The 26,715-nt window shown below is 42.5% G+C and overlaps 1 protein-coding gene across 2 annotated transcripts in view; it reads right to left on the reverse strand.

The window, feature by feature from the left end:
- Positions 1 to 491: 491 nt before the first annotated feature.
- Positions 492 to 26,715, reverse strand: part of PHACTR1 (phosphatase and actin regulator 1) — a gene marked incomplete at both ends in the record, with an annotated part of 297,725 nt that continues 271,501 nt past the window's right edge. For both annotated transcript variants that reach the window (XM_082280607.1, XM_082280608.1), the window contains 4 exons: positions 492 to 572; positions 3,854 to 3,994; positions 10,053 to 10,114; positions 14,944 to 14,999. In XM_082280607.1, the coding sequence (XP_082136733.1) occupies positions 492 to 572; positions 3,854 to 3,994; positions 10,053 to 10,114; positions 14,944 to 14,999 (340 nt within the window). The remainder of the gene's footprint in view (positions 573 to 3,853; positions 3,995 to 10,052; positions 10,115 to 14,943; positions 15,000 to 26,715) is intronic.

Consider the following 26,715-nt stretch of genomic DNA (forward strand, 5'->3'; position numbering starts at 1 on the left):
CAAGGTGTAAATAATGGTGCCTCTCTTACAGTGTGGATCTCGCCGTGCCCCACTGTGTCACCCATGGTCAGACATGGAGAACAAGACTGAGAGATCTGTGGGTGGGAACTGCGTGGTGTGGAACAGCGGCACACTCAGCAGGGCTTAGTGTGCGCTCGTTCAGACTTTGCTACGTGCTCCACAAGGGTTCCCCGTCCTCCTTCAGACACCAATACTTTTTTTTAACTTTTGTTCTCAGAAGAACAGACATGCAGCATGATGATTTTAAAAAAAAAAGGTTATACTTCATTAAACGGCACGTGCCTGCATAATGCCACATAATGGGGCAGCATGTGTTCGTCTGTGTGAGTTGTTTTTACAGCCTGTAATTCTAAATGTTGTCTAGACCTCATGGTGTGTTCAGTGCATGTTGGAGAAACAGCTGCTGGCTTTGTTTTTTTTTTTGAAAACAGCAGTATTCATTTACAGTCTTAAAAAAATAATCTCCCAGCTTACCTTGTTAGATGCCTACTTAATTCATGAACTTCCATTTCAGAGCTTTTAAATTCATTAAGCTCTTTTCGAATGGCTGCCTGCAAAGGACAAATAAACTCATAAATGTATAAATGAGAGAGATCAAAATAAGTTCACTTTGTTCTCAAAACAGTATATTAAAAGTAAAGCAGATAGATAACATCAGAGAGACAAAGACAAACATAAAGACTTTAAAATGTGAAAAGGAACAGAGATAAGCATGTTCTAAACCACATAAAGGGAAGAGAGATGCTTCAGTGGAATGGCTCAATTTGAAAACATATCACAGACAATGCAGGTACAGAACCCAATTCTGGCTTATTATGTAAACCTTTACATGTACAAAATCCAAATTAGTGCAAGCACGAGAAAAAAAACTGTGCACTGCAGTTTGTGAAACACTGTGATCTAGACTGGGCCCAGATCCTAACAGACTTGTGTTTAAGATGTCTTCTACCTCTATTGGTCCTGAATTTCCTTGGGTGAAGTTACCTAAAGCGACTCATCTTACTTGGGAAGGGAAGAGGGATACCTGACTCCCTGCCCTCTATTCTGCCTCGAGCTGTGCCCCTCTGCCCTGCTCCTCCCTTCTGACCCAGCTGTGCTATTTATTGAACTGATTCAACAAATTAACCCAGCAGAAAACCTGCCATGATGTGGGGGTATTCAGCCTCTGTGGCTTGTCTGTGAGGGAAAAGCAAACCAGGGGCACTAGCAGGAAGAGAATTATTGAGAAATAAATAAAACAGAGGGTGTGACTTGGAGGGACTCAGCTGCATGGTAGAGATGGTGCTCAGCACAAATGGCTCAAGTCTCAGGCCCAAAGTCAAGACCTCTGACAGCACTGTGATATTTGTAGCTCATGAATGATTTCACTGTGAGCATTTGGAGGGGATGTGCAAGGTGTCTGTTGCGGCAAAAGGCTCCCATGGGTCCAAGGTGTGTGCACTGCCTTTCTGTGTGATGCTGAAAACATCAACATCAGAGGTGGAAAGGGGTTGTTCCAGTAAGTGGTATTCGTGTCTGTCAGGAATTTTTCTCAGTGAAGGAAATCTAAACCAGTATGAGCAGCATGAGCCCAAAACAGGACTTTTGCAACAGCCACTGATTTGGTCACCAACTACCTTTGCTTTGACAAGCCCTAAGTGGTGGATTTTGCAAGTATTTTTCTACAGAAAAGGCCCTTTCTGCTCCTTCTGCACAGCTTTGGTTTCTTATTTCCCTTAGAAGTGCCTGTCAGGCGCTGCCTCATCCATCAGGACAGAGTGATGGCTATGCAGCAGCTCCAGGGCTGCCTTCAGCAGACCAATCTGCTACTGAAGTGACTGAGAAGGAGGCCACAGGGGCTGCTGACTCCTACAGGGACTGAGATCTATTACCCCTCCCTCCTTTGTGTGTTGGAGAGATGCAAAAATGTCCTTTTCCTTCCCCCAAGAGTCAGACCTGCTAAAGACAAACTCTTGATTGAAGGCAGTTCCCTTCACGCAGCACACAAAGCAAGATTTACTGGCAAACAGAAAAGCCCAGATTTTATTGCTAAAATCTGTTTTTGCAATAAATCTGGCCTGTGCTGACCAGCGAAGACAGCTATTGAATCACAGCTCTGGAAGAAAATAATCCTATATAGGATGATGCAGCTTTGTTTCAATCTGTCTGGCTATTTTTTCCAACAGTGGACATAGTGTTGAGGAAAAGCAGGTCATCTGAATGGCAGAAATCAGAATATTACCCACAAGACCCAAACAAAAACCAATCTATCTGCTTCCTTATGCCATAAAGGGCATTAATATTAGAATGACAAACATCTCTTCTTCTGATGGTGCTTTGCTAAGAAGAGGTTAATCTGAAGGACTTAACCCTTTTCTCTGACTACTTAACTTGCACATGCATTATAAAAAAAGTGACATCAAAGCCTTAATACTAAACTCTTTACTAGGTTACATTTTATAGTGATATTTAATGTTTGTTCTTTTCAGAGACACAGGATGAGGAAGGACTTGTCTGGAAATCAAATCTCCATGTCCAGCTGAAGTTTCTCCATGCCTTTCATCCCAGACAGGGATCTCTCAAAGGCTGCAGAACCAGTTGCAAGATTTATTCCCTCCCTCATCTACCAATTAAGAGAATAAAACTAAGTCAGTTCACTAATATCTTACCAAATATGGGGAGGTAAAATGAGAAAAGCTAATTTAACCCAGTATATCATGGTCTATGCATAGTCCAGAGGAAGCTTTTCTTTTTTTCAGATCAATTTATGCTACATTAACTTAACCAAAGCTAAACTAAAAAAAATCCCTCTATCAAGGAGGAGACCAATGCCACAAAACTATACAAGTCCTTTGGTTGACTTATACAAGTATAACAGGCTGTCCTTTGTGAATTAAACCAAGAGCACCATAGATGAATGGCATGGCTGGATATTCTGCTAATTCTCTAAACATTGGACATCATGCTCTCCATTGCTGAATGAGTGAATTTCATGGCAAAGAAATAGTCAAGACTTGAACTCAGGTATCTGAAAGTCTAACATTACAAGGGCATCATAGAGTGACTGTAAGATTCATGACTGAATCACTGAGCCTCATAGTCTTCGCTTCTTATAACATCCATAAAATCTTTTAGATCTTTTTCCCGAGGTCTCATTAAGACCCTCAGCATGTGACTGATACAATTTGCCAGCAATTTAATCCCTCTGCCATCAATGCCAACACCAGAGACACCATTTAGTGGAAATGTTCCACCAGTGCTCAGAGGGCAGTGCCATCAATACCAAACGTGTGTCTTCTTTTCATCTGCAGGTCTTGTGTGGTTTCAGTTCACTGCTTAAAATACTCTGTGGCAGAAATCCTGAGAAAAGGTCCCTGTTGTAACACAGTAGAGAGAAGTGACTTGGCTTTGAAGGGATGGAGGTACCTTTGCCAAATGGACCTGCAGGCATTTCCACACCCAAGCCTGTCCTGTCCTGGCATGGCCATTCTGGCACACACTCCTGTCTCACTGCTCTGCTCAGTCTTGCCAGAGCTCTCAGCTGGCAGCATAATGTGGCAAAACCAAAACTGACAAATAACAGGGCTGTCATCAAGACCTTTCCTCAAGGGGCTTGGGATTCCTTCCCTCCCCTGGTTTCCATGCATACAGAAACCTTCTTGCCAAAGATTTATGCTTCAAACAAAGAAACAAACCTTGTGAATGGGAAAAAACCATAGGTGTGTTGGGAAGGGATGTCAGGTGGATGTTTACTCCTTGACAGCCATGGGACCTGTGAGACCCAAGGGATGCTGTTTGCCACAACATGCCCTGGCTGTTCAGGCCATGGCTCTCCCAGAGTTGCCCCACTTACTTTGTCAGCAGCTGTGAGTCGTGTCCAGGGTTTGTCCGCCCTCCTGTCGTAGTCTTGCGCATCTGCCACTTCCACGTAGTCACTGAAGCGGATGAGGATCTTCCTCTCACGTAGCTCTTCTACTGTGGGCCTTTGACTCAGCTGCAGGTTTGAGGAAGGAGTGGGAAAAGATATCAGGACTTTGCTTTTTCCCTATAGAGTGCTGCTTGGGGATTTATTTTACTACAACTGCCGTTACAGTAATAAGAGGGTTCAGACATTCCTTTGTTTTTTGTGCTTTGTTTTTATTGGCCTTTCACAGAACTGCTGCCTGGGAAACGCCCTCTTGTTAGAACACCTTGAATATCATCTCACCTTGCTGCCAGAGCAGCCCACTGTTCTTTGAGAAACTGAGACCCCAATTCCCAGCTGAGCTTGGTCACACTTGGCAGAAACGAGATGCAAGAAAGTCTCCCAGTGCACTGATGTCCCAGGAAGAGACAAAGACCACGACACAACTTTAAAACTACCTGCACACACTGTGCACTTTCCAGCCTTCTGCTGCAGTTGTCTGTAGTTCTGCACTGCCTGGAAGAGTCAGGCCAAGCCATGGAGTGGCTCCTGCCCTGAATTATGTGCAAAAGGTGAAAAACAACTTTCTTTACCATTCTGATATTCTGCAGACCTGTCCTTACCTCCAGAAAAGGCAGACAGGATGATTAAGTCCTCATTGAACTTTTTGCTGTATTTATTGACAGCTGTGGTTTGTGTCACAGCATATTTGACTTTTAGAAGTTCCTGTTGTATGCTACAAGCCAAAAAAAAAAAAAAAAAAAGGCAAGGGTGGATTGTATCACGTCAGGAAAGCATGTTCATTGTTTCAATGCATTTCTTTCAAATTCCACAGCAGAATAGGCAGCCACAGTCAAAACTCCTCTTAAATTAGTGTGCTGATAGTCCACATGTCGCACAGCCAGTTACATGGGCAGGGACAGGAGTTGGCTTTCAGGGGGCAATCCTCCTTGGATGCACAGCATGCTGGCCAGTGTCAAAAGCAATTACACAATTGTTTCTAAAGAAGGTGCTACATAAATGTGTGCATGTGGCTGTAGGTTAGCTGAAAAGTTTCACTGTTAGAGTAGAACATTTGTAACCAGGATAACATCAGGAAAAATAATATCCTGATAATAATTTCCTACACGGTGTATGATGCTCTTCCCACTCACTAGAAGTAGATGTGTTTGAAATACTTTACCCTTGTGAAGGGTGAAAGGCCTAAATATTTAATAAAATGCTTAAGATTCTGTTCTGCAACATTATTTATGTTCCTGAATCCACCTTTCTTCCAAATTAAATATCTCAGTTTCCTGCATTTTATTGTCCAGGGAGATCTAAAACAGCCAGGATACTGAGTGAAGGATGAAAAATCCCTCCTTTCTTCAGCATTTGGGTGGAGCTCCACCACCCTATCCTGCACCTGGCTGTAAGCGTGTGTGCTTGTTCTTGGCACGGTTGGTTGTCTTTCTCTTTGTTTAGAAAAGATGATTGTGATGGGAGGTGGCAGTGGGGCTGCTCTCCTTACACCAGTATCCCTGAGCATGCACACACAAATTGGGTTCAAACACCTCATGTGGAGGTGGTCTGCAGAGCTGCACTAATGTTCTGCCTGTGAGATGCTCAGGAGAACAGGAATGAGGATGGAAAAAAGATGCACTGACTCTTGTGCCAGTGCTCTGGCTGTGAAAGAGTCCTGAAATCCATGGCTGATATCACATAATTCATGTGTAGCCATAAATCTACATATATTTCCATATATAAATACACCCACACAAAATATATTCAGTACATTACACCAAAGTGCCAGTCTGATCATGCTAAGTGTAAAGAGAGAGACAACCACATTAAGTCATTTTCTAAAAGCCATTAATTAAAGCTACATTATTTGAATGGTTAACAAATTTCCCTGCCTTCTTCTCATGCCATTGCAGAGATTTCCAGTGACCTTCTAAGTGTGAGGGTCTTGCAGTATCTTTGGGCTGCCCAGAGCTCCCTTAACTCTTGAATAGCTGGGGAACCAGCTTTGCAGGACAGACTGCAAGCAGCCCACTGCAGGTGTCTGTTCAGTGTGTGTCCACATTGAGGGCACAGCTCATCTGAGATCTCGCCTTGCAGTTTATTTTTATGATGTGTGAGCTGTGGTCTCTTGGGTCTAAATTGCTTAATGCTACAGAGTCCTTCTCAAGCAACGCCTGAGAAGGAGCTCTTCTAACAGACAGAAAGAATAGGGCACATTCAAAAACTCCAGGACAAGGACATGGCCAAGGGCTCAATGTCCGTGGCATGAGAAATGAAGCAAACCCAAGCACCACCACCAGGTAAAGTGGAGGGGGACTTACTCTTGCCACTCTGGTCTTGGGATTTAGTCAAATGTAAAATGCTGAGTTTGCTCCATTTCAGTCACAAGGAAGCTTGTTGTCTTGGCACATCATCCTTGCCTGCTCTGTTACTTTATTAAAATGTTATAGTTGTTATTTAAGGAAGAAATCAAGCTGAAAAACTACAAACCCTAACCAGCAGCACACACAACCCCCTCTCTCCTTTGCTCCCCAACTTCTGTGGCAAAGACATAGGAGCAGGATGTGATGAAAATACCCTGAAGACCTTTCCCTCTGACTATAAATGCAGTTTATCCAAATTAGCCACTAACCTTTTTTTCTTCTCTGACCTTTCTCCTCCCCACTGCCTCTCTCTCGCCTCTCTCTGATGAGTCCCACCTCTCTCAAGAGTTCATTATTTTCAACAGCCTTTGCTGGTGCAAGCCAGTGGAGGTCAGTTAAAGAAAAGCTTGAACATCTTCAAGCAAGGGAGACTTTTCCCAGAGAGGCACCAGTGAACAGAGAATTTAAATTGGACCAGGGCAGGAATTCACCAGGAGCAAAGATTTCAGATTATTGCATTCATTTTAAGAAACAGCCACACCTCTTCAGTTTCGTAGTCAGTATTACAGCTCTGAGAGATTTCATTTTGGAGGTAGACCTCCGAGAAAAATAAGCTATTGGCAGGGGGGGATAGGAAGCAGTAAACAGCTCTGGGGATTGGGGAGCATGGTGCCAATTAAGAGAAGTTAGGTAAAGAAGAGTTCTATTCCACTTTGCAAGTGATTTGTACGTGTTCTGTTAATCCAGGCTACGATTCTCTCTCTGTAATGGACGTCCCCAGGGGACATTCAGGCCTGTGTTAATTGCCTTGGTGCTTGGCCAAGTTCGTTGTGGTTCAGAGAAGATACATTCTCGGTAGTAATTCCTGGGGGCCCAGATCTCCCTGTGGATGTAACCCATCCAGAGGGCCCCGCACATTAATATTCCTTGAATGGGCTGGGGCTCAAGACCAGTGCTCAGAGAAAAAACCTTCCTAATCTACATGTCCTTCCCCTCAAATGATGCCAGTCCACATGTCCAAAGGTGCTCAGTGGGCCTAAGGGGCAGGGAGAGAGAGAGGACAGAGCCGGTTGGGCATCTCAGGTGACAGGCAAATATGCTTCCCCTCTCCTTCCTCAGGCAGGAGGGACATGAGCTACTGAGAAACTTAGCCAACAGCATGTGCCTCCATTTTGTTATTTGAATGGCAGCTATTTCTCACCCCAGTTAATGTGGAGCTAGATGAGTCTGAGAGGATGGAAAGTGCTAAAAGGGGCAGCTCGCTATAGGTCACCTGATTTCTTTATAATTTTTTTTTTTTTTTAGAAATTGCCTGTCCAGATGATGAATTCAGCTGGATATTTATTGCTGACTTTAATAAGGCATCTAGACTTAGCAAGGTAATCTTACTTATTACAGCATGTCGTGTTACAACTTATCATCATAACAGCTGTAACAAAATGTCAGTGCTGAAGGAATTTTAAGAACAGCTTTTTTATGGATGGAGTGGGTTCTTCCCTTGGAATTGGAATATTGCCACCAGAAAAACTGGGGGCAGTAGCAGTTTCTGTAGAGCAAGGTCAAAAGTCTCATCAGTGGCTTCTACAGAATCCATTTCCCTTCTTATTCTCAACTACACAGGTTTACGAAAGAGGCAACATGGCAGAGTTTCTTTATGTTGAATTTACCCTGCGGGCATGTGTGTGCTTGAAAACTCAGTGCAAACAGAAAGGGCTGCTGGGCAACACACTTGCTGTGCTCAATTAAACTTCTGCTTGATCTGAGGTTTAAAATCCTTTGGTAATAAGACTTCAGTACAAACCGACAGAAGGAGCTTGCCACTCTGCTGTAAACATGATGACACATCTGGGACAGGCTCGTGAAAGACACAACTGGGGAATAACAACTATTTTTGCAGGATTCACTTGCTGGTTGGCATTTCTAGTTGTTATCTAAAGCACTTGCACACTTTATTCACTTCTTTTCTCTAGTGATTTCTGAGCTTTTATGATGGTATGTTTGGTAGGTGAGAACAAAATCTGTTGTTAGATCAGCCCTGCAGTTCTTTCATTAAAATTACATGTGTCACTAGAACAATTTACAACAGTTTAAACAGATGATCCAAATCAAACAATGCTAAGCCGTGTTGCTATCAACCTCAGAAGTGTGGGGGAGAAAAACCTTTACTAGAGGGAAAGCCAGAAAAAGACTAAAAGGTATGTGACCAGGAACAGGGGTACTAACATTAAAGAGCCAAATGCCAGGGCCTCGGACTGCTGCTGCTCTCCCTGTTGCTCCTGCTTAAAAGTGCAAACAAGACAAAGCAAGAAATCTCACAGAAGACTGCTGAGGTTTCAGGGAACAGACACTGATGTGAAGCAGTGGCAGCCTGGGTGCTTTAGGTGAGCTGTGGCCTCCGCCTTTGACAAACAATTCCTGTGCTCGGAACCTTTCCTACAGGATAGTGGAGGATGGGAACTGTGTGGCGACGATACCAGCTCAGTCAGCAAGCCCTCACTTCTCAGGCAGCACACTGGGTATGGGGAGCTGTGCTCTGTATCTATTACAGCCACTCCTCAAACGGCATCAAGCTCTGCACTGGATTCCTGCACATGTTTACCCTTCAGTGTACAGGGAAATTGAAAGCCTGGTAAAATGGTGTTTCCAGCCTTTGTGCAGAGCCTCAAGCCCATGAAACATCTGCAATGCAGTTAGGATCTTTTCTTTCAGGCAGTGCTAAGAGGGAATGCAAAATCATCCCTGTCATTGTGTTCAGGAATGTAAGTGTTTTACAAACAATATTATGGCTCTCCAGTTCCTGCAGACAACAGCAGTATCCTCCTACCAGTGACCAAGAATTCCACCTATTTACATGAACTGAGAATAAAGCATGAGATTTTTAACCACGGAAGAAAGCAATTCAGTTCTCCGAATGTAACCTTTCCACACATATTTAGAAACCTTTCCTTGTTATTATTTATACCATGAAAGCTGTGATCACATAGGTCAAAAAAACTAAGCCATCTAAAACTGTACAGAAAGGGAATGGTGCTGCTTCACAAGTATGTGAGTTTCTACGGGGCTTTCTTCACCTCTGGAAATAGGAAATATATCAGTGGTGAAAGAAAGTTTATCTGCAGTATCAGGATGGATTGTTCATTGTGTATGTTTGGGCATCTGCAGACATTTATGCCAGCTGCAAAACCGAATGTGTATATCTAAAATAACTGTTCTTCAGTTTTAAGAGTAAATGACTTTTGAATCAAGCGATACTGTTTTTTTGTCCGTCCCTGCCAATACAAGATTGTTTTCTGCACTATATGCTTTTTTGCAAATGCTTGTTTCTATTTAGTTTAAAATGCCTCAATTGACAACCCCCCCCTTTCCAGAAAATGTTTCACTTCCAGTTTTATGAGGCGTTTTTTTTGGTGGAATTTTCAAAACAGCATTGCTTTAACTTTGCTCTCTGTAATGGCTACAGAAGCCATTACATTTACAAGAACATTGGTCCTTGTAAATGCTGGTCGCTATCCTTTGCTGTTCAAAACTCCTTCAGTTATGAAGACTAGATCTTCTTTTGTTCTGTTTGAAATGTTACCAGCAGTAGCCTGAAAAGTGGTTTCCTTTGCTCTCTGTGGACTTAGACCCTGCAACATTGCCGATTTCTTTTAAAGATTTTTTTTTAAGACTTGTTTCACACTCTACTTTTGAAAATGGTGCTGAAGAAAAGGAGAAAGACAAACAACTGTGCAGTAGGGATAAAGTTACAGTAGTGTCATAATACGATCAAAGTTGCTTCTCACCTTGCGTGTTAATCTTCTCTTAATCTCTCGTTTTTCCTCCTGCTCCTCTTGCTCATTCCGGGCTGTAAAAGATTTACAGGGATCTCAGACTATAGACTCATCAAGCATGCACAGTTTGCAACAAAATAAGCCTTTCCATCACTATATTAATGTTTCAGGACCTCTCTGATGCACAGTATGTCCCTCTGGGGCTGGTGAACATCCTTGATCTGTAGCTACTGCGCTTCTTCACACGCTTCATAAAACACCTACAGCTTCCTTCCTTTCCCTGTGTTGGCACCTCTTCATGTGTGTCACTTTCTAGAAGGGCTGGGCAGCAAGCCAGCTCTTCAAAAAACGTTATCACCCTGCCCACAGGCCTGGCGGCCTCGGGGGGCTCAGCTATGATATGGTCGGATTCTGCAAGGTCAATGGTTGGAAAAGAAACACATGCATTTTTTTTCCATTACAGAATAATTTCTTGCAGCTATTCTTTGGAGATATAGAAAAGGCCCTTTGGAATAGAGGTGCCAGGCAAATCGTGCAACTTCCCATGGCCTGAGCAGAGTTAAGGAGAGTGCGTCCTTCCATCATGAGCTCTCAAAGTATCACACTGGAGCATAAAAGCACATCCTAGGGCAATAAACTTTCAACATTAAGCCAAAAGATCACATGCTACAAGTTCTTACTAGGGCATGCTTCAACTCTTCTCCCTCAAGAGCAAAGTAACATTTAAATACACTAACTCCTCTTCAATCTAGGAGCAGGCTGTCATGCATTGTCTTTCCATTTACCAAAAGTCACTACAATCCCAGGTTTCCAGGTACTCAGCTTCTCAATCAGTTAGGATCTGTCTCCACTGCTTTGGCGGATGGCTGAAATGCTCCTTACTCCAATCATGCTGGCACATAACAGGTGAGAGCAAACACAACTCATCAGCTTTTCCAGTAAGTACTCTGTGCTCCTGCTGGGATCCGGTTTTTGCTCAGATAGGACTAGCTCAGGCAGGAATAACTCTCTGCAGGGGAGATTATGGACCTCAAAGACCAGCTGAGGACAGGTGCCTTGATTTAAATTGTTAAACTTTGGACTGCACTAAACTCAAGGTGGAATCCCACCTTCCCCTCTGTTGATCCTGCAGATGGAGCAAGCGCATCCTGCAGAGGTAGTAACAATCCACCAGCCATGGCTTCTTCAGCTGTGAGAGCACGAGCCAGCACTCCCACTAGAAAACAGGAGCTTTCCCCACACAGAAATGAGACCTAAGGTTCAGAGACCACAGAAGCCTCTGAGCGGGTGAGGAGGGCACGGTAAAGTGTCAAGCTGGAAGCCAGGTTTCTTGCTGCTCAGGACAGTAGAGCTGATGGTGCTATCACAACTGCTCACTGACTTCAGCAGGACTAGGAAGTCTCCACCAAAGCAGACAAAAAACCTGTCAATGTTATGATATTTCACACTACACTTCTGATCTTTAAGTGCCATTTTACCAAAAATCCTGCTTATATTTTCAGATGGAAGGAAATCAGTAGGGGAGTAAAAAGAACACAAGACAGCAGGGAGTCACAACTGTCTCTTTAAATGATCACTGGAGTATCTACACCACCACTTTCAATGGTTTCTGTCCCTACTGGGCTGGATTCTCTTCTAGCAAATGACCCTCTAGCAATTTTTTTCTTCCCTTTGCGTCTCAAATTTGGTGGAGTTGGTCCTGCAAATGCCTGCTTTCAGACACAGCACTAAAGAGAGTTAAAGAGTCCACACAGAGTGAGGGTAGAACTGCAAGCAGCCAAGGAGTTATACATAAAACCCAGTTAGTTATGGCTATTTGTTTTTGTCCTTGGCATCTGATGTTTTTCTCTTCTCCTCACTCTCAGCCCAACCCACCTTCAGAGACAACCAGGCAGGCTTAAGACTTCAGGCAGGTGAAAGCTGGAAAATAGGAATACATTCTCCTTCCAAACTAGAAAGTGACTCTGTTTTACCTATTTCTTTTAAGTTAGGTCATGCCAATCTTGTGAAGCTACAGAACTGATGCTTTATTTTATCTTATCTTATGTGTGGAGATTGTCTGTTCTCTAAACCTGTGCGTCAGGGTGAGTGGGTTGATGTAGGTGTAATTTTCAAGCCTGACTTCTGTGCCAGTGTGAAATGTCCCCCAATATAGTTTGAGGCACTCAGAGCCTACCTAACCATCATTTTTCTGTGGAAATTATGCAGCCCTGAATGTGCCAGGTTGATAACTGGACTACTTTTATCCACCTGTGAAGTGGCACAGGGGTGGTGCACGATGGGGGATTTGAGGCATCCTTCCTTATACGCTTTGACAGCAAGAACTGTAAGGTGTTCTTTAGTCTTCAAACTAACCCTGCAGGTCTGGACTCCTCCCACTACATGCCTTTGACCTAAATCCGAGTCAGTGAATGGAATATACTTCAGGGAAGGACCCTACAAGAATCAGTTGTGTCTGCTCTGTTTCCTTGCTGTGGCTGCTGTGATCTTACTATCAGCAAGTAGCAGAACTTGGCAATGAATGCTTTGCCCTTGTAAAGATAACTCAATTACTGCAGCAGCACAGAGCTAGGAAGCGTTCAATTCATGTATGAAGACTGGCTGTCCAATCACATTTTGCCTCATTTTGTCCCATCAGCATGGGCAGTAATACAGTCACACATATAATAGGAACATCATGGTACCAGACATGACATTTTCATCGGGGACATTTCAGCTTTAACTGAAGAGAAAATCCTGTTTAGTCTGCTCAAGAGCTTGGTAGGTTTTCTTTTGTCTGTGTGTGTGTGTGTGTGTGCGTGCTCTGAACTGGGCTTCTGCAAATTGCTTATGCAGAGATTTACACTCTTTTTATTACCACTTCCTAAGTCTCTCTTTCCTGGCGCTCCATTATGTTTATTATAATTCTCCTTCTCAGAAGTCTAGAGGAAGGAGACAAAGTGATGTACAAACCAGAAAATATTTATATTTACTTAAGGGTAGAGCATGTTTATGCTTTCTTTTTTAAATTATGTAACTATTTTAATTTTTTTCTTTCCTGCTGTGGTTCACCAAAAGTCGGAATGCCTTGGAAATTGGAAGCTGTTTGTCTACCAAGACACACATGTTTTGGGGCAGATCTGTACTAAAGCAAGCTACAAAAACTCCATTTAGGAAATACAATATGGTTCTGGATTCAGGGTAGTATTTTCAAACATCCATGTCATTTAAGAGCCTTTATTCAATTAAAAAAGAAATCGATGTTTCTCAGGGGCTAATTCCTCTGAAATGTAAGACATCTTTAGGGTGCTCTGTGACTGCTGTGCTTGGCAACCTGACCTTTAGGAATGTCTGCAAGGCACCCAGCATTGGAGATACTGCTCTCTGCTGATGCTGGTCCAAACGCTGCTGCCAGAGCAGGTGCCCAAGACCCCACTCCCCCAGTGCCAGGGCAGTGTTTGCTGGTCACGCACCAGTGCCAGGTGGTGCCTGACATGTGTTTGCTCATAGGTCCCAGATGACAACATGAGCTGCCAGAGAACTGGCCTCTGTCCCTGAGCCTGGCATCAGTCACGTCGCAGGTCCCCCTTCTCCAGCTGTTCTGCTACACCCCTGTGAGACAATCACATCTGGATGTGCCAAATATTTCCCCAGGTTCTGCCCCAGACTTCCTCCAGCAGGCAGTCACCAGAGTTAGGAGTAGACAGTAGGAGCACAGTTATTAAGAAAGGGCTGGTCCCCCACAAATGGCTTTTCTGGCAGCCTCAAGCTTGCCCATGCTGCTCTGCTGTCCAGTCTTTTCTCCTCTTTGCATTGACAGTGGTGTCTCTCTCCCTCTCTCTTTGCCTGCCACATGTAATAACATGAACAAATGAAAAGAACCTGCTGGGCATTAACACTTTCATCAATTTGCTAAGAATTTATTTTGAAGTATTTAATAAATGAATTCTGCTGATTTTTTTTGAGAATTAATCTTCTGCTACCACGTTTTTATGATTCTATACAATGCAGTTATTTGAACAAGAGAAGGTGAATTATGGACCTACCTAAGGAGACATTATGTGTAAGGTACCATTTAGGAATACCTTTTTCTGTAGTAGTTTTTGAAAATTGTCCTGGAAACACGCATTTACTAACTTAAAAGGGGAACAACTTGTTTCTTTTGTTTTCTGTTTCCAAAGTAGCAGCAACAATTAGATAAACAGCTTTTTTTTTTTTTTTTTTAATATTCAAACCACCTCCATGCTAGTAGAGAGACTGCCATTTTCTTCCTGCTCATTCATGAGGTTATGAAAGCTGGACTCAGTCCAGCTTCCCTTGAAGTCAGTGGCAATGTATCTGCTAACTTAACTTAGTTCAGGACTTCTAAATGGTATTTTGTCCCTTTAAAATATCACATGCTGAGAATCTACCAGCAAATTCTTGGCTGATTTAAAGGAAGTGTTTCAGGGGAACATTTCAGGGAAGTAACCCTGAGTCACACTGGATTCTTTTTTAAACTGAATAAAGGCTCTAGCTAGTGTAGATTGCTGTGAAGATTTTTAGGAAAGCTAATCAAGCTATGCCCTAATGTCTTTACTAACTTACAATGGGATGCTCATCTATGTAAGTGCTGCATAAAGGAGGCTTTTCAGGATGACTGACCCCCTGTTTGGAATGTCATTCAGCATCTGGGTTTTTTTCTCCATAGGTTGTTTATTCTTGTAAATTTACTGACTCTGATTTTAAAGAACTGTTTCTGCAGATCTAGATGTTTTTACAGACTTCCACTCTTATTTGCACTTATGATGCCCTTTATTATTTTATATTATTATTAGTGATGCTTCCACAGAATAGTTGGTATCAATAAAAAACACCAAATGTACGTGAAAGCTAACCCAAATTATCTGGCTTCAGGTTAAATGTCAGCAGAATCAGGACTTACGTTTCAGTATGTTCCTCTGCTCCAATTCTTCAGCAGTTGGCCTCTGGCTCAGTCGTCTGCGAAAAAAGTCCAAGATCAGTTTTTGGACCATATCATATTCTCCTCAGCTTTCTGTCTTGAAGAGTTACTTTGGGGTGTGAAAGGCAGAACAGAAAGCACTGACACTGCTCCATTATGTACTTGGAATGCCCAGACCATGCGTGACACACACCATGCTTCGCTTTCGCAGTTTCCTCTGTTTCCAACCCACGAAAGACAAAATACGTTATGTCATCTTAGGCATGACTCTCCCACCCCTACCCCAGGCAGAGCTGCTGAAAGCTAAGCCACACAGATGTCTCCACTTAATTTCCTTCCTTCTATGCCTGCTTCCTGACTTGCACAAGTATTTCTAGCTAGGATCCAGCTAACCCTCTCGCTGCCCTCTTGCCAGCCTCCTGACTGTGCCCCGTTTGTTCACACAGTTTGAACACACAGGCACAGTCCACAGAAAAAAACAAGGGACTGTTTGGCAGCACTGAGGGCAGAACAATAGCAGCCCTCCTCCTCCTCACCATACTCACTTCCCTCCTCCTTCTCTTGTGGCTTTTATTAAATCCTATATTGAAGGATCAGTGTGACTTGCTAGTCAACCTGTACGTAACAGGGTCACAAACCCCACAATCTAATTACAAATGGGGACTCTGTACATAGGAATGACCTGAATATTCAGAATACAAAGCAAGCACAAAAGGGTCTTTGCAAAACAAAGCAAACCAGAGAGATGACATCAGAAGTCAGCACTGTTGGGCATCCTCAAACTCTTATCCGAGTCAATGGGAGTTTTGTCAATTATACCAATGACAGGACAGAGCCTTTCCTTCCTTCAGACTTGGTCATTCTGAGACATTTCCAACTTGAGGGCCCCAGTCTCTGCCAGCTGGACCAGTTTCCCTGCACGTTACTGGGCACTGATAAGAAATGATAAGAATGCTGCATGGCTTCATCTTCCGCAATGAATGTTTCCCTGACCCTGGGCACAGCAGCTCCCTGAAATGGAGCTCGCTCTGCAAGGCTGTATGAGAGATGTCTGACAGTGGCTCCTCAGCACACAGGGGCTCAGCTGCTGCTGCATACTCATCCCCAGCCTTCTCCAGAGCCAGAAGCTCATTTGTGTGTCAGTTCAAGACCCCTGCCCCTCACACTGTGTGCAGAGCACAGGGCTGAATGAAGCAAAAGCAGTGGGTAGGAGCCCACCTCCTACACCAGCTCTTTGAAGGCAGAAGCTTTACAGGCACCTGATTTTAGAGTCTGAAGACTTCCACCAGCAGAGGTGATACCAGCCATATGTCCTTTGGGGGCACTTTACACCATGAAAGCAAAACAGCAGAACACAGCCCTACTTCAGTGTAGAATTTGGAGTCAGGAGCTTTGTCCCTTTCTCATGGCAGATTAAACATTTATCTCATTATAAAAGTGTTAAAAGGGACAGAAACTGATCCTTAATTCAGAAGTAAAGAATGTCTGCAATGTACTTTGAAGACGGAAGGTGCTACTCAAGTGCTTGCTATTACCATCTTTAAACTTCTAGCTGTTGCTAATAGGAGACTTTGCCTTAGACTACAAAGCAATTAAAACTACTTCATTTGTAGCAGCACATGAGAACCAAAAAGAAAAAGCTGGCACTCTCATCCCCACCATATGTGTCTGCAGGAATTGTGTTATAAATGTTTTCAATCCCTCATGCCATGATGCTTTTCAAGAGGATGGATCAAAGGGATGTTCAGGATAAACTCCAGCCATCCAGCATGTGGATGGCTTCTACAGAAACAAACATCACAGTAAAAGGAGGAAGAAGAAAAAGCTCCACAAAAGGTCCTCCCCTTTCCAAGAAAACAGGGCTTGAAGGACTCAGATAACTGTTCTGTCAGAACAGTTCACACTAGGACGTTTCTAACAGAAGGCAGAAGTTTTATCTTCCTACAGAAGTGATTTGCAACAAGGATCAAGTCTTCCATGTGTTTAGTGAGGTACCTACCATGAAGTACGTGCATTTAAACGAAGCTTTTAACCCCATGTTACCGAGTCATTGCTTCCACACAAGAGGACAGAGATTTCCTTCAAGTACGCCCTTGTTATTTTATGCACCCTCTACTCCTGTGCTGCTCAGGACCTATAGACCATGGGATTCTTCCCCAGAGTGTCTGGTAAGGCCCCTGGCAAAAGCCAACCACGTTCCCCATCAAGAGCCAAATTATTTTGTAGAGCCCATTATCCACCCTTTTCAGTCTGCAGAGTGCTCCTGCCTAAATGGTGACCACCATTTTTAAGTGATGCACAGCAGAAAAAGCCATGACACTTTGGATAGATTCGTTCACGGATTATCAATCACTTCTGGAGTTTTACAATCCCAAGAATTTTTAATAATGTGATTTAGGCAGTAGGAAAAGCTAAGGTATCCTTGTAGTGGAACAAAATCTTAATTAGTCCTTACAGTGCAAGTAGTAAAGCAATGCTGGAGGATGAAGAAGGTCACTAATAGAAGCCATGGAGGTTTCTGGCCTCCAATACCACCATCTGCTTTCATCTCCATGAACTGCTGTTACATTCCCATTACCATCATCCTTTGGGACTGACTGAACCTGCTCTTGCTCCTTCATTGTAAGTCGCTCCTTGATGAGCTCTTCAAACAAACCCAGCCCCTTCCACAGCCCTTCCCTTCCAAGTTCTCACAATTATCTCTTTTCATGGCCTCTTGCTCATTTAATTTAATTTCTTCTCATGCTGTTACAGTGACTTCTGCCCCCAAACTATCAGGGCTTTACAACCACCTCCACCAGCTCCTCAGAACAGCACCATTTTAGCTCTGTTTTCTTGACTCCTAATTTCTAGGTTTGCCAGATGTTGAACAGCTGTTAACACCTCTGTTACTCTTTCAAAATCTTGATACTAGTTACAGATAATGTAAATCAAGAAACACAAGCAGCTCTTGCTTTATTACTATGGCTGTATTTTTCTTTCACACTAAATTTCAGTACACCATCTCCAGCATACAGCTCTGACATTGGCAAACACCAGTGGTCATAGCTCCCCTCTTCTGCCTTCCTTCCTGTGCTGCCGAGAATAAAAAGTTGTTAATGAAGCCCACCTAGCTTGCAGAGGTTGATTTCAGTGGTTTGATTGCTGGCTTGCTGCTGTGCCTTATTTAATTTAATATCACAGGGGCTGCATGAGGCAGTCAGGAGGCCACAGGTCAGCAAAAAGGTGTCTCATTAGCAGCACAATCAGAATAAATGGGAGAAAATGGAGGTGAGGAAGGAACCTGGTGCCATGGCAAAGAATGGATCTGCTTGTGCAAACTGTAAGGATGGAGTGGGATGTGTGCTGCTGCTGTTGATCAGAAGGGTAACTCCAGATGTTTCATGAAACTGAGTGCAGGTGTCTAAACAAGGAACAGGCTAGACAGACCTTAACAAGTAACCACCTCTAACAACACTTTCTGTATTTAAAATCCCTTGTGTGAACATGCCTGACCTTCACTGTGCCATCCGTACAGTTCTGCAATATGCTTCAGGCATTCAAGAGGACAGGAAAGTTTTTTGTAATTTGTGCTTTACAGTGTATTGCTTGGTTTACACTCCATATGTTTTTGCGATATTGATTACAACAGTTTTGCAAATACACTGTGACAAAGGTTTTACTACAAAGGAAACCTTCCTAAGATTTACAGTGATGTAAGGAAAGCCTTGCTAGGATTTCACTGAAAAAAATCATATCCAAATGAGATTGTCAGTGAAAAATAAAAAGTTTGCTCACATTTACAAAGAAACTCAACAGCAAACCAGTTTTCTGAATTAATTGCCTGCATGATCAAATGCATCACACTCCTTGTGCTAGACAATAAGAGCTGAGCAGTCTTCATGAAGACAGTGTACAGTGGGGCTTATTTTGTTGGGAGGTTTTTTTTGTTTGTTTGCTTGTTCTTTTGAATTTGCTCTGGGCTGGACCGGTCACATTATGGCAGATGAGTAGGAGTTTGGGGCCAGAAGGGACAATCATGCAAAATCAGTTGCTGTAGATCTAAAATATTGGCTGGTGCAGGTATAATCTCCTCAGGGAGCAACAGGAAAGAAAGGCAGCATTTTTGCTGATGGATGCTACTGTTTGGAGCTTCCCCAGCAAACCAAGAACTCAGAATGAAAAGTTTCTGCTCCATGTGTCAGTGTTCTGCAGATGCAATAGAAGGGAAAACATCTCCTTGAGCATGACAAAACACTTAAATGAAGTACACAGTGATGCTTAGCCTGCTCTGCAGTGTGGCCATTCCCTGAGGGTTCTCAGGACAGCAGCCAACCCATTGTGGGGCCTTGGCTCAGATTTTTGCAGCCCTTTGTCTGGCAGCACCTTTGAATAAAGATGCTCCTGGCTGCCTAGCCTGTCCCCTACCAGGACTCATGGATTTTCACTCCTCGATCTCTTGTTTTGCTGTGGATGAGTTTCAAGAAAAAGCTGGTTCACGCCATCCAGCTTGTTATGTGAACAGGATGATGTGGGATATGTGTTTTCTGTGTACCAGAAATTAATCTTTGCCTCTGTCCAGAGGACAGGAAAATTTAAGAGCCTAGCGTGGGGTCATACGCAAGTATAATGGCTGGATATAATACAGGGCTTGCCGGAAAATGATTCCCCACACACTTGCCAGGCTTATTAACTGTGAGTGTTTGCAGACATGAAAGGCAGAACCTAGCAGCTCTCTAGTGCTTAAATGGTGACATCTGGTGTGTGTGACCCATCAGCAGGACTGGTGGACATGGCAGGCCCACAGCAGTATGGTGAGATGTCCAGAATATCCCCAAGGCATCTCTGAGCCAAGTCATGCTCACACAGCTGCTCCTCATGACTTAAGCCACCCTGATGTAAAATAACATCTGAGCACAGTGGGGCATCACCTCTGGAGCAACTCCTGAAATTGTTCTGTACGTGAAAATATCTTTAATCGGCTGCGACTGGGCTCATACTACCCTAGACAGTGCTCTAACAGAGCAGTAAATCTGAGCTGGACATGTGAGAAATCAGCTGCTACAAAGAACTACTTTTCACATTGCTCTTTAGCTGACATAAGTGAGTGTGACTGAAGCTAGTAGAACTGTGCTGATTTACATCAACAAAATAATTCCACATGAGGAAAATTCAATGGGAATAGAGAGTCTTAATTTACCTTGCCTTTCCCAATAATAATAATGCGATAGTAAAGCAGAATTGATGAAGTAAAGGCTATCAGGGGCTCTTTGCACTCCCATGACACATACAGAAAATTTAGAGAAAAAGGGAGTAGAAGAAAATCTTGTATTTGCTTCTACCAGTTAACTGTTAGCAGAGGGCAGGAATGAACTACCTCCTTTCCTTACATCACAACGAGCAAAAAAATCATTGTAAGCCTGGAGGTCCACTTTCTCTGAAGTGTCAGCCCAGATATTGCCAGCCAGCCTGTAGAGTCTACAGAGGACTGTCAGTCTCCTAAACAGGATTTATAAAATGGGATTAAATACAGTTTTATCAATGAGTGAATAAACTGAAAGCATATTAAATAGAAAATCCCTACCCAAAGAAGCAAGTGTAACAGTTTTATACCAATAAAATTCTTGTACTAGAGTCCATTAAAATGTTGGCTAATCTGTAGGATTATCACTTTCTTTAAACTCACTCACAGGTAAGTGTGACAAGTCTCCTGGTATCAGTCATGATAATACGCTTTATAATTCCTTTTCCTGAGAAATTAGGACAATAAAACCATAAGGAGTGTTTGCCACGACTCAGCTATCATGTATTGACTGCTCTGCACTTCCCTGTTGTTTTAAAATATTTAGCCTCTGGGAGATGGTGTTGTTTCTGCAGCTATAAAGAAGCCTGTGGCAATTACTAAAGCAGACCAACATGAGCCAAGATGCCTGTTCATCCCTAGGAAAATGGGTGAAGCATCACAGTGACAGAGTGTAGCAGAGAACTAGTTAGACAATTTTGGTAGGAGGTGTTTGCTTTGGGTGAAAATCTAAAAAATTGCTAAGTGTCAGTTGAAGATAAAAGTACTTTCTGACGGTGCCTTACTGGTATCCCAACATGTTCCCTGGACTGGACCATTTGATCCAGGATAGCTGCAACAGTCCCATATGCCTGGAGGAGAGAGGCAATGCTTTTGCTCAGCATTAGTGCACTGCAAGAAATACAGAACAGTCTGGAATGTGAGCCAACCAAATTACAGTTCCCATAACACATCTGCAGTTGTGGTTCCAGCTGGGCTCTACAGGAAAATCAGATTTACAACTAAAATTATTCAGACTTTAATTCAGGCTCTAAGCAGTCATTTACTAACCCCCAAAATTATCCTTATCCCAGACTTGATTTTGTGTTGAGAAACAGCTTCAATATAGACTTTAAAGCTCCGATTAGTCTCGATTGCAGTGAGGATTTTTGGGAAAACTAATCAGCAAATTTTCTGCTTGCTCAAGCATCTGTGCATAGTGAAAAATATAACCATGCTGGCCCTTTGTTTAAAACTCCTAAAAGTGACCAATTTGTTTTCCCATTATTTAGATCATGTGAATCTATTCTTGAGTCATGGCTCAAATTATGTTGTTTTTTCTGTTTCAGTTCACTGAGGGATTGAATTATTATGATTTTGATTTATTCTTTGGAAAGTTACAAGCTTCCCAAGAAAGAACTGTCTGCCCAGAGTAGGTCTCCTGGGAAAAGAGAATCATATTCAAAATGCAGATTTTGACAATTCATTAAGTTTGCATAAGGTTAAAATCTTGTTCATCATATACGGAAAAAATTTCTTTAAAATACCCAAATAAAGCAGAATTATCTTGGGCCATGATGTCTCTATTTTGTTAAAAGAAATAAAGCAATGACTAGATAGCTCTATAACTCTGACTAGAAACAGTGTGAATAATGACATACCCAAGTCATCAGTCTTCCATTAGACCACTATCACAATGCAGACACCTGCATTTTCCCAAGGAATCACTTAATTTCTTTTCCAAAGATAAAGCCAAGCAGTGACAGACACACAAATTCAAATTTTGGCCCCCTATTCAATAATACTAACTGCTAAATGCCTACTGGTTTGTGGAACATTGCAAGATCGTGCCTCACACCTCAAGCTCTAAAATGGAGCCTCCTCCGTTTCATTACTGTGCTGTTCCATTAATGTCAAAGCTCTCAACCAAATGCTGGCTGTTCACATAAAATATGATCATGTAAGTTTAAATGATTAAAAAAAAAAAGAGACATGGCTGAATTAAGATCGTTATACCACATAGGCTTTGCAGCATTATTTCTCAAATCTCTTATCCCTAGTCCCAAGAACAAAATATCCAACAACTGCAGTAGACAAAGAAAGAACAATCCTTTTTAGAAGAGGGAATTTACTATGTATCTAATTCAAGAATGTATTTTTGGAACAATAAAAGTGGGATATTTTTGAGTACTAGAAATCCGGAGGGAGAAATGTACTAAATGCTGGTTGAAAAATCTAAAGCATGCCAGAAAAAACAGATGGATGTTAGGACCCATTGTAATGGAGAAAAAAATGTTCTAAAACGTTAGCTATTGTCCTTCTGTTGTCTCTACAGCATTGTGAGAAGACACTTGCTTCACCAAATGTAATAATATTGAATTAAAAGCTGATTTTACAAAGCTACAGAGATCATAATTCACAGCTCAAGGTCAATCTATGAATGACTTGAGTAAAATGGCACCAAAAATAATCAATCTGAGCTGAACAGATATGCTTGCTGTCTATAGATATCATTGAATGGTTTCTTTTAAAATCTCTTCTCTCTACAGTAATGTTGTTTTGTCTCTGAGAACAAACATACTTACAGCAATGAGTCTTTAAAGATACGTTTTTGAAGTAAAGATCTAGAACCTGAACCTTAGGCCTTAAGCTTTAGTTGCCTTACACCTCAGAGCAAGTTATTTTTTTTCTGGTTAAACTGTTTTCCTCCAAACACTGGTTTTTGACAGCTTCTCCTACCAGCTTCTGCACTTACTCAGTTTTGAGGTGCAACCTTGTATTTGGAAGATCTGTAGGAGACCAGATCACCAGCACTATATTTGCAAAGGTGTTCCCAGTCTCCTGCTGCTGAAGGGTTTCATGGAGTATCCTATGGACCACCCTGCCAAACAACAGACCTGAGTTGGGGGCCCAGACTCCTTCAGCTCTCTATCACCCAGCCAAGCCAGCTGTGACTGGAATTGTGACACCACCCCGGTATTTTTAGCAACTTGGATTAAACAAATCTGGGGTGTCTCTCTAGTTTCCAGCACACATGTGCTTCTTCCCATAAAAGTTATACTCTCAAAAGCAGAGGCATCTCCAAGTATGAGCCAGAAGAGCAGAACCCCCTTCTCTGTTGGAATTTTCCCCACCCTGGCTCTCAATGCTCAGGGAAGCTTGGATGTTGGAACGTATTTCATATAGGAATAAAGCCTCTATGTATGTGGCATGGCCTTGGGATGGCGACAAAAAACAATGCTTTAGGTGGGAAGAAGTTCTGTGGGACCAGGGAAGAAAACATGGAGGGAGGCTGAGGGATGACAATGGAAGTACAGTCCCACTCCGCAAAGCTCCTCACCTAAAGCCCCAGTGATCTTTCCCAGCAACACTCTCTTCTAAGGATCCCCTTCTGAGAAATCTGCTGTCACAAACTTAAATGCAACGTATCCTGAGGACCAGCTGCTGGCTCTGAGGAAAGGTTGAGGGCTGAAACACATCATGGAGGAACCATCTTCCCTACATTTAGTTGAAGATCAAACCCCGTTGTAGACCTCTGTGGACCACAGTGGCTGCATGGTGTTTATCTATGGACCACAGTGACTGCGCATACCTGACCCGTACATCAGCAGGTATGTTACACCTCTAGCACTGCCAACATGCAATATGTTTAACAAAAAAAGCAGCAGCATCACCTTATCTTCTTATTCACATACACACTAATACAACTGTAACCCTAAAATATCAAGCCATGGACATTTTAAACATGTAAACAAATAAACCAACTTTGCTTGGCAGTCCAAGTAATCTGTGACCATCATGGAAAATCTCAATCCAAAACGTAAAAAGCTGTTCATTTTAAGGAAGGAAATCTGGGTGGGGAGCTTCACCAGCTTGCTGATGTCAATCTCAACATATACATGGCCAACTTGATTAAATCTCCTCTGTTACTACAGCACCTACAGACCACTCAAAGAACAGAGAGAGGAATTACCATAAAATAGGTTGGAAAGGACCTTAATGATTATCTAGTTCCAACCTCCCTGTCATGCGCAGGAACACCTTCCACTAGACTGTTACAGCGGGGATTACTGTAACACGCCTATATCAAACCAGGAGTCCCGTGGAAAAGAAATATCTATGGACAGATTCTTGATAGCTGTTTCAGAGATGTTTATTTCTCCAGCCGCATGGCCGGGGCTCTGCCCAGGAACTGTTCCAGTCACGGGACCCGAGGGTCCTTCTGCCCGCGCAGGGAACACAAACCAACCCATGGGAACGGGGCTGAGCAGGGGCAGGGAAACCCCGTGCCTGTGCCCTCAGGGCCCCTCTGCCAGGGCTACATGGCAGGGCTAGACCAGGTTGCTCAAAGCCCTATCCAACCAGGCCTTGAACACTTTCAGGGATGAGACAACCCCAGCTTCTCTGGGCAACCTGTTCCAGTGTCTCATTACCTTCACAGTAAAGAATTTCTTACTAATATTTAATCCAAACCCACTGTCTTCCAGTGTACAGCCCTTGTCCTATCCCTACATGCCCTCGTAAAATGTCCCTCTCCAGCTCTCCTGCAGAACTCACTTTAGGCACTGTAAGGCTGCTCCAAGGTCTCCCAGAAGCCTTCTCTTCTCCAGGCTGAACAACCCCAGGTCTCTCAGCCTGTATCACAAACTCCCTGACCATATTAGTTTGTTGTAGACCATTTTACCAGTGCCAGCATGAAGAAAGGCAAACGAACAATAGTGCAGAAATAAAATTAATCTCCAAATAGGCACTTTACACTGGTAATGTCCAAAAAAACCCAACTTACACACTTTCTGCTAAATGAATCAAAAGCTAAAATACTCACTTGACTTGGAATAGCCACAATATAGGAACTCCAAATAAAACCTTTCATAACAGAAGCTGGCAGTGTTAGCAATTCAAAACCATGGTAATTCAGTTTCTACTAGAAAAGATGCATAGGAAATAGCATGCTGCCCATACTTCGTCTTGTTACTGAAGTGGAAATTCCTGGAAGGGAACAAATTTGAGAGCTTTAAGAGTGACTAACTATTTTGTGACAGAGGGATTTCATATCCCCAGATTGTGAGGTTTTAGATCCCTAGACTTCATGAAAGGGAGGTGATAAATAGCAGTAACTTTTTACAGAAGGGTTGTGCCTAAAATTTTCACTTGAAGATTAAGAATTAGGACTGGCTGAAATGTTTGTGACAAACACTAAAATTGCTGGAAGATTGAGTTCTAGAAGGTCAGAAACTATCTGCAAGGTGAGGTCAAACTTAGTGAGTAGTTTCAGCTGAAAAAAACCAACTCACTAGACATACTTTTCTTAAAAATAATAAAATGTAAGAAGCATTAAAAATGCACTGGACAATATTTAATTCTGACCTGAAATGCTAGTTTTCAGTGTGTAATAAAAAAATTAATGATGCCTGTACTTGCTATTTTTAGTCAGTTTTCCCTACTCCACTTGTTAATTATTTTGTTCCATTTGAGTACCAAATGCAAAAAATCCCTTATTCGGCCAAGTCCAGTAGACACAACTTTCTTTCCAGTATCTGCTACAGTGATTCCAAGCACAAATCTACTCAGGTGGATTACAAGGAGAATTCTCCCCCAGCACCTGCGTTGCAAATTCCAGTGCAGGTGCCTTGGTCATTCCTCACCATTTGATGCGATACCTGCTGGTCAGACCCGGCCTTTGCATATGTTTTACAACATCGATTCTTTTGTATCTGCATCACCAACTGCACATTAATTTCTTATCTTTCTAGAGAATGTCATGTTTCACCACCCTATCCAGAAATCTGCCCATTGTACAAATTCCCAGCTGGTGTGCATTTAACACCTTCACTGCCAGAGCCTACTTCTGCCTCTGTGCATTAACAGAGGTCAGAAACAATTTTTTTTTAAATCCTAGCATCTCATGGAACATCAATGAAAACATGCTGCACCAGAGAAAGAAAATAGCAAAGATATCTAGCTTTAAAAACAAAACCAGAAGAAATTATTTACCTGGTTAAAATTAAAAAACTCCATGCCTTAGAAAACGACATATTTATTATTTTGACAAGATATTAGGTATGATTATGTCACAGTTATATCATTGCCTTTTGGTTCAAATCTAGTGGCCTAAAAGCATGACAAAATATTTTTTACTCAGGAGAATTCTTGTCCCATCTGCCTTTTCTTCCCTTGCAGTTACTGAGATGCACATAATTACCTGGAAGCTGAATTTGGACCAAAAAGTGATAAGCTTTTTTTCTGTTGTTGCTTTGTACGTATTTCCACAGCAAAACAAATGGAATGCTATAAAAGAGGCTTATCACATCAAATAGGGAATTAGCAGCGGGAATCAATAATCTCCAAAGTAACAAAGATCCTATTTCCAGGCAAATACTATTAACTTCAAAATAAACAACCCCCCCCTTGTGAAACAAAAGACTTCCAGAGGGACATTCAAACCCTCTGTGCTATGTTGAACAGGCTTCAGCCTTTCTCTTTGTCCCCTGCAT

This window comes from Coloeus monedula, assembly GCF_965178545.1.
Source record: "Coloeus monedula genome assembly, chromosome: 1".
NCBI lineage: Eukaryota > Metazoa > Chordata > Aves > Passeriformes > Corvidae > Coloeus > Coloeus monedula.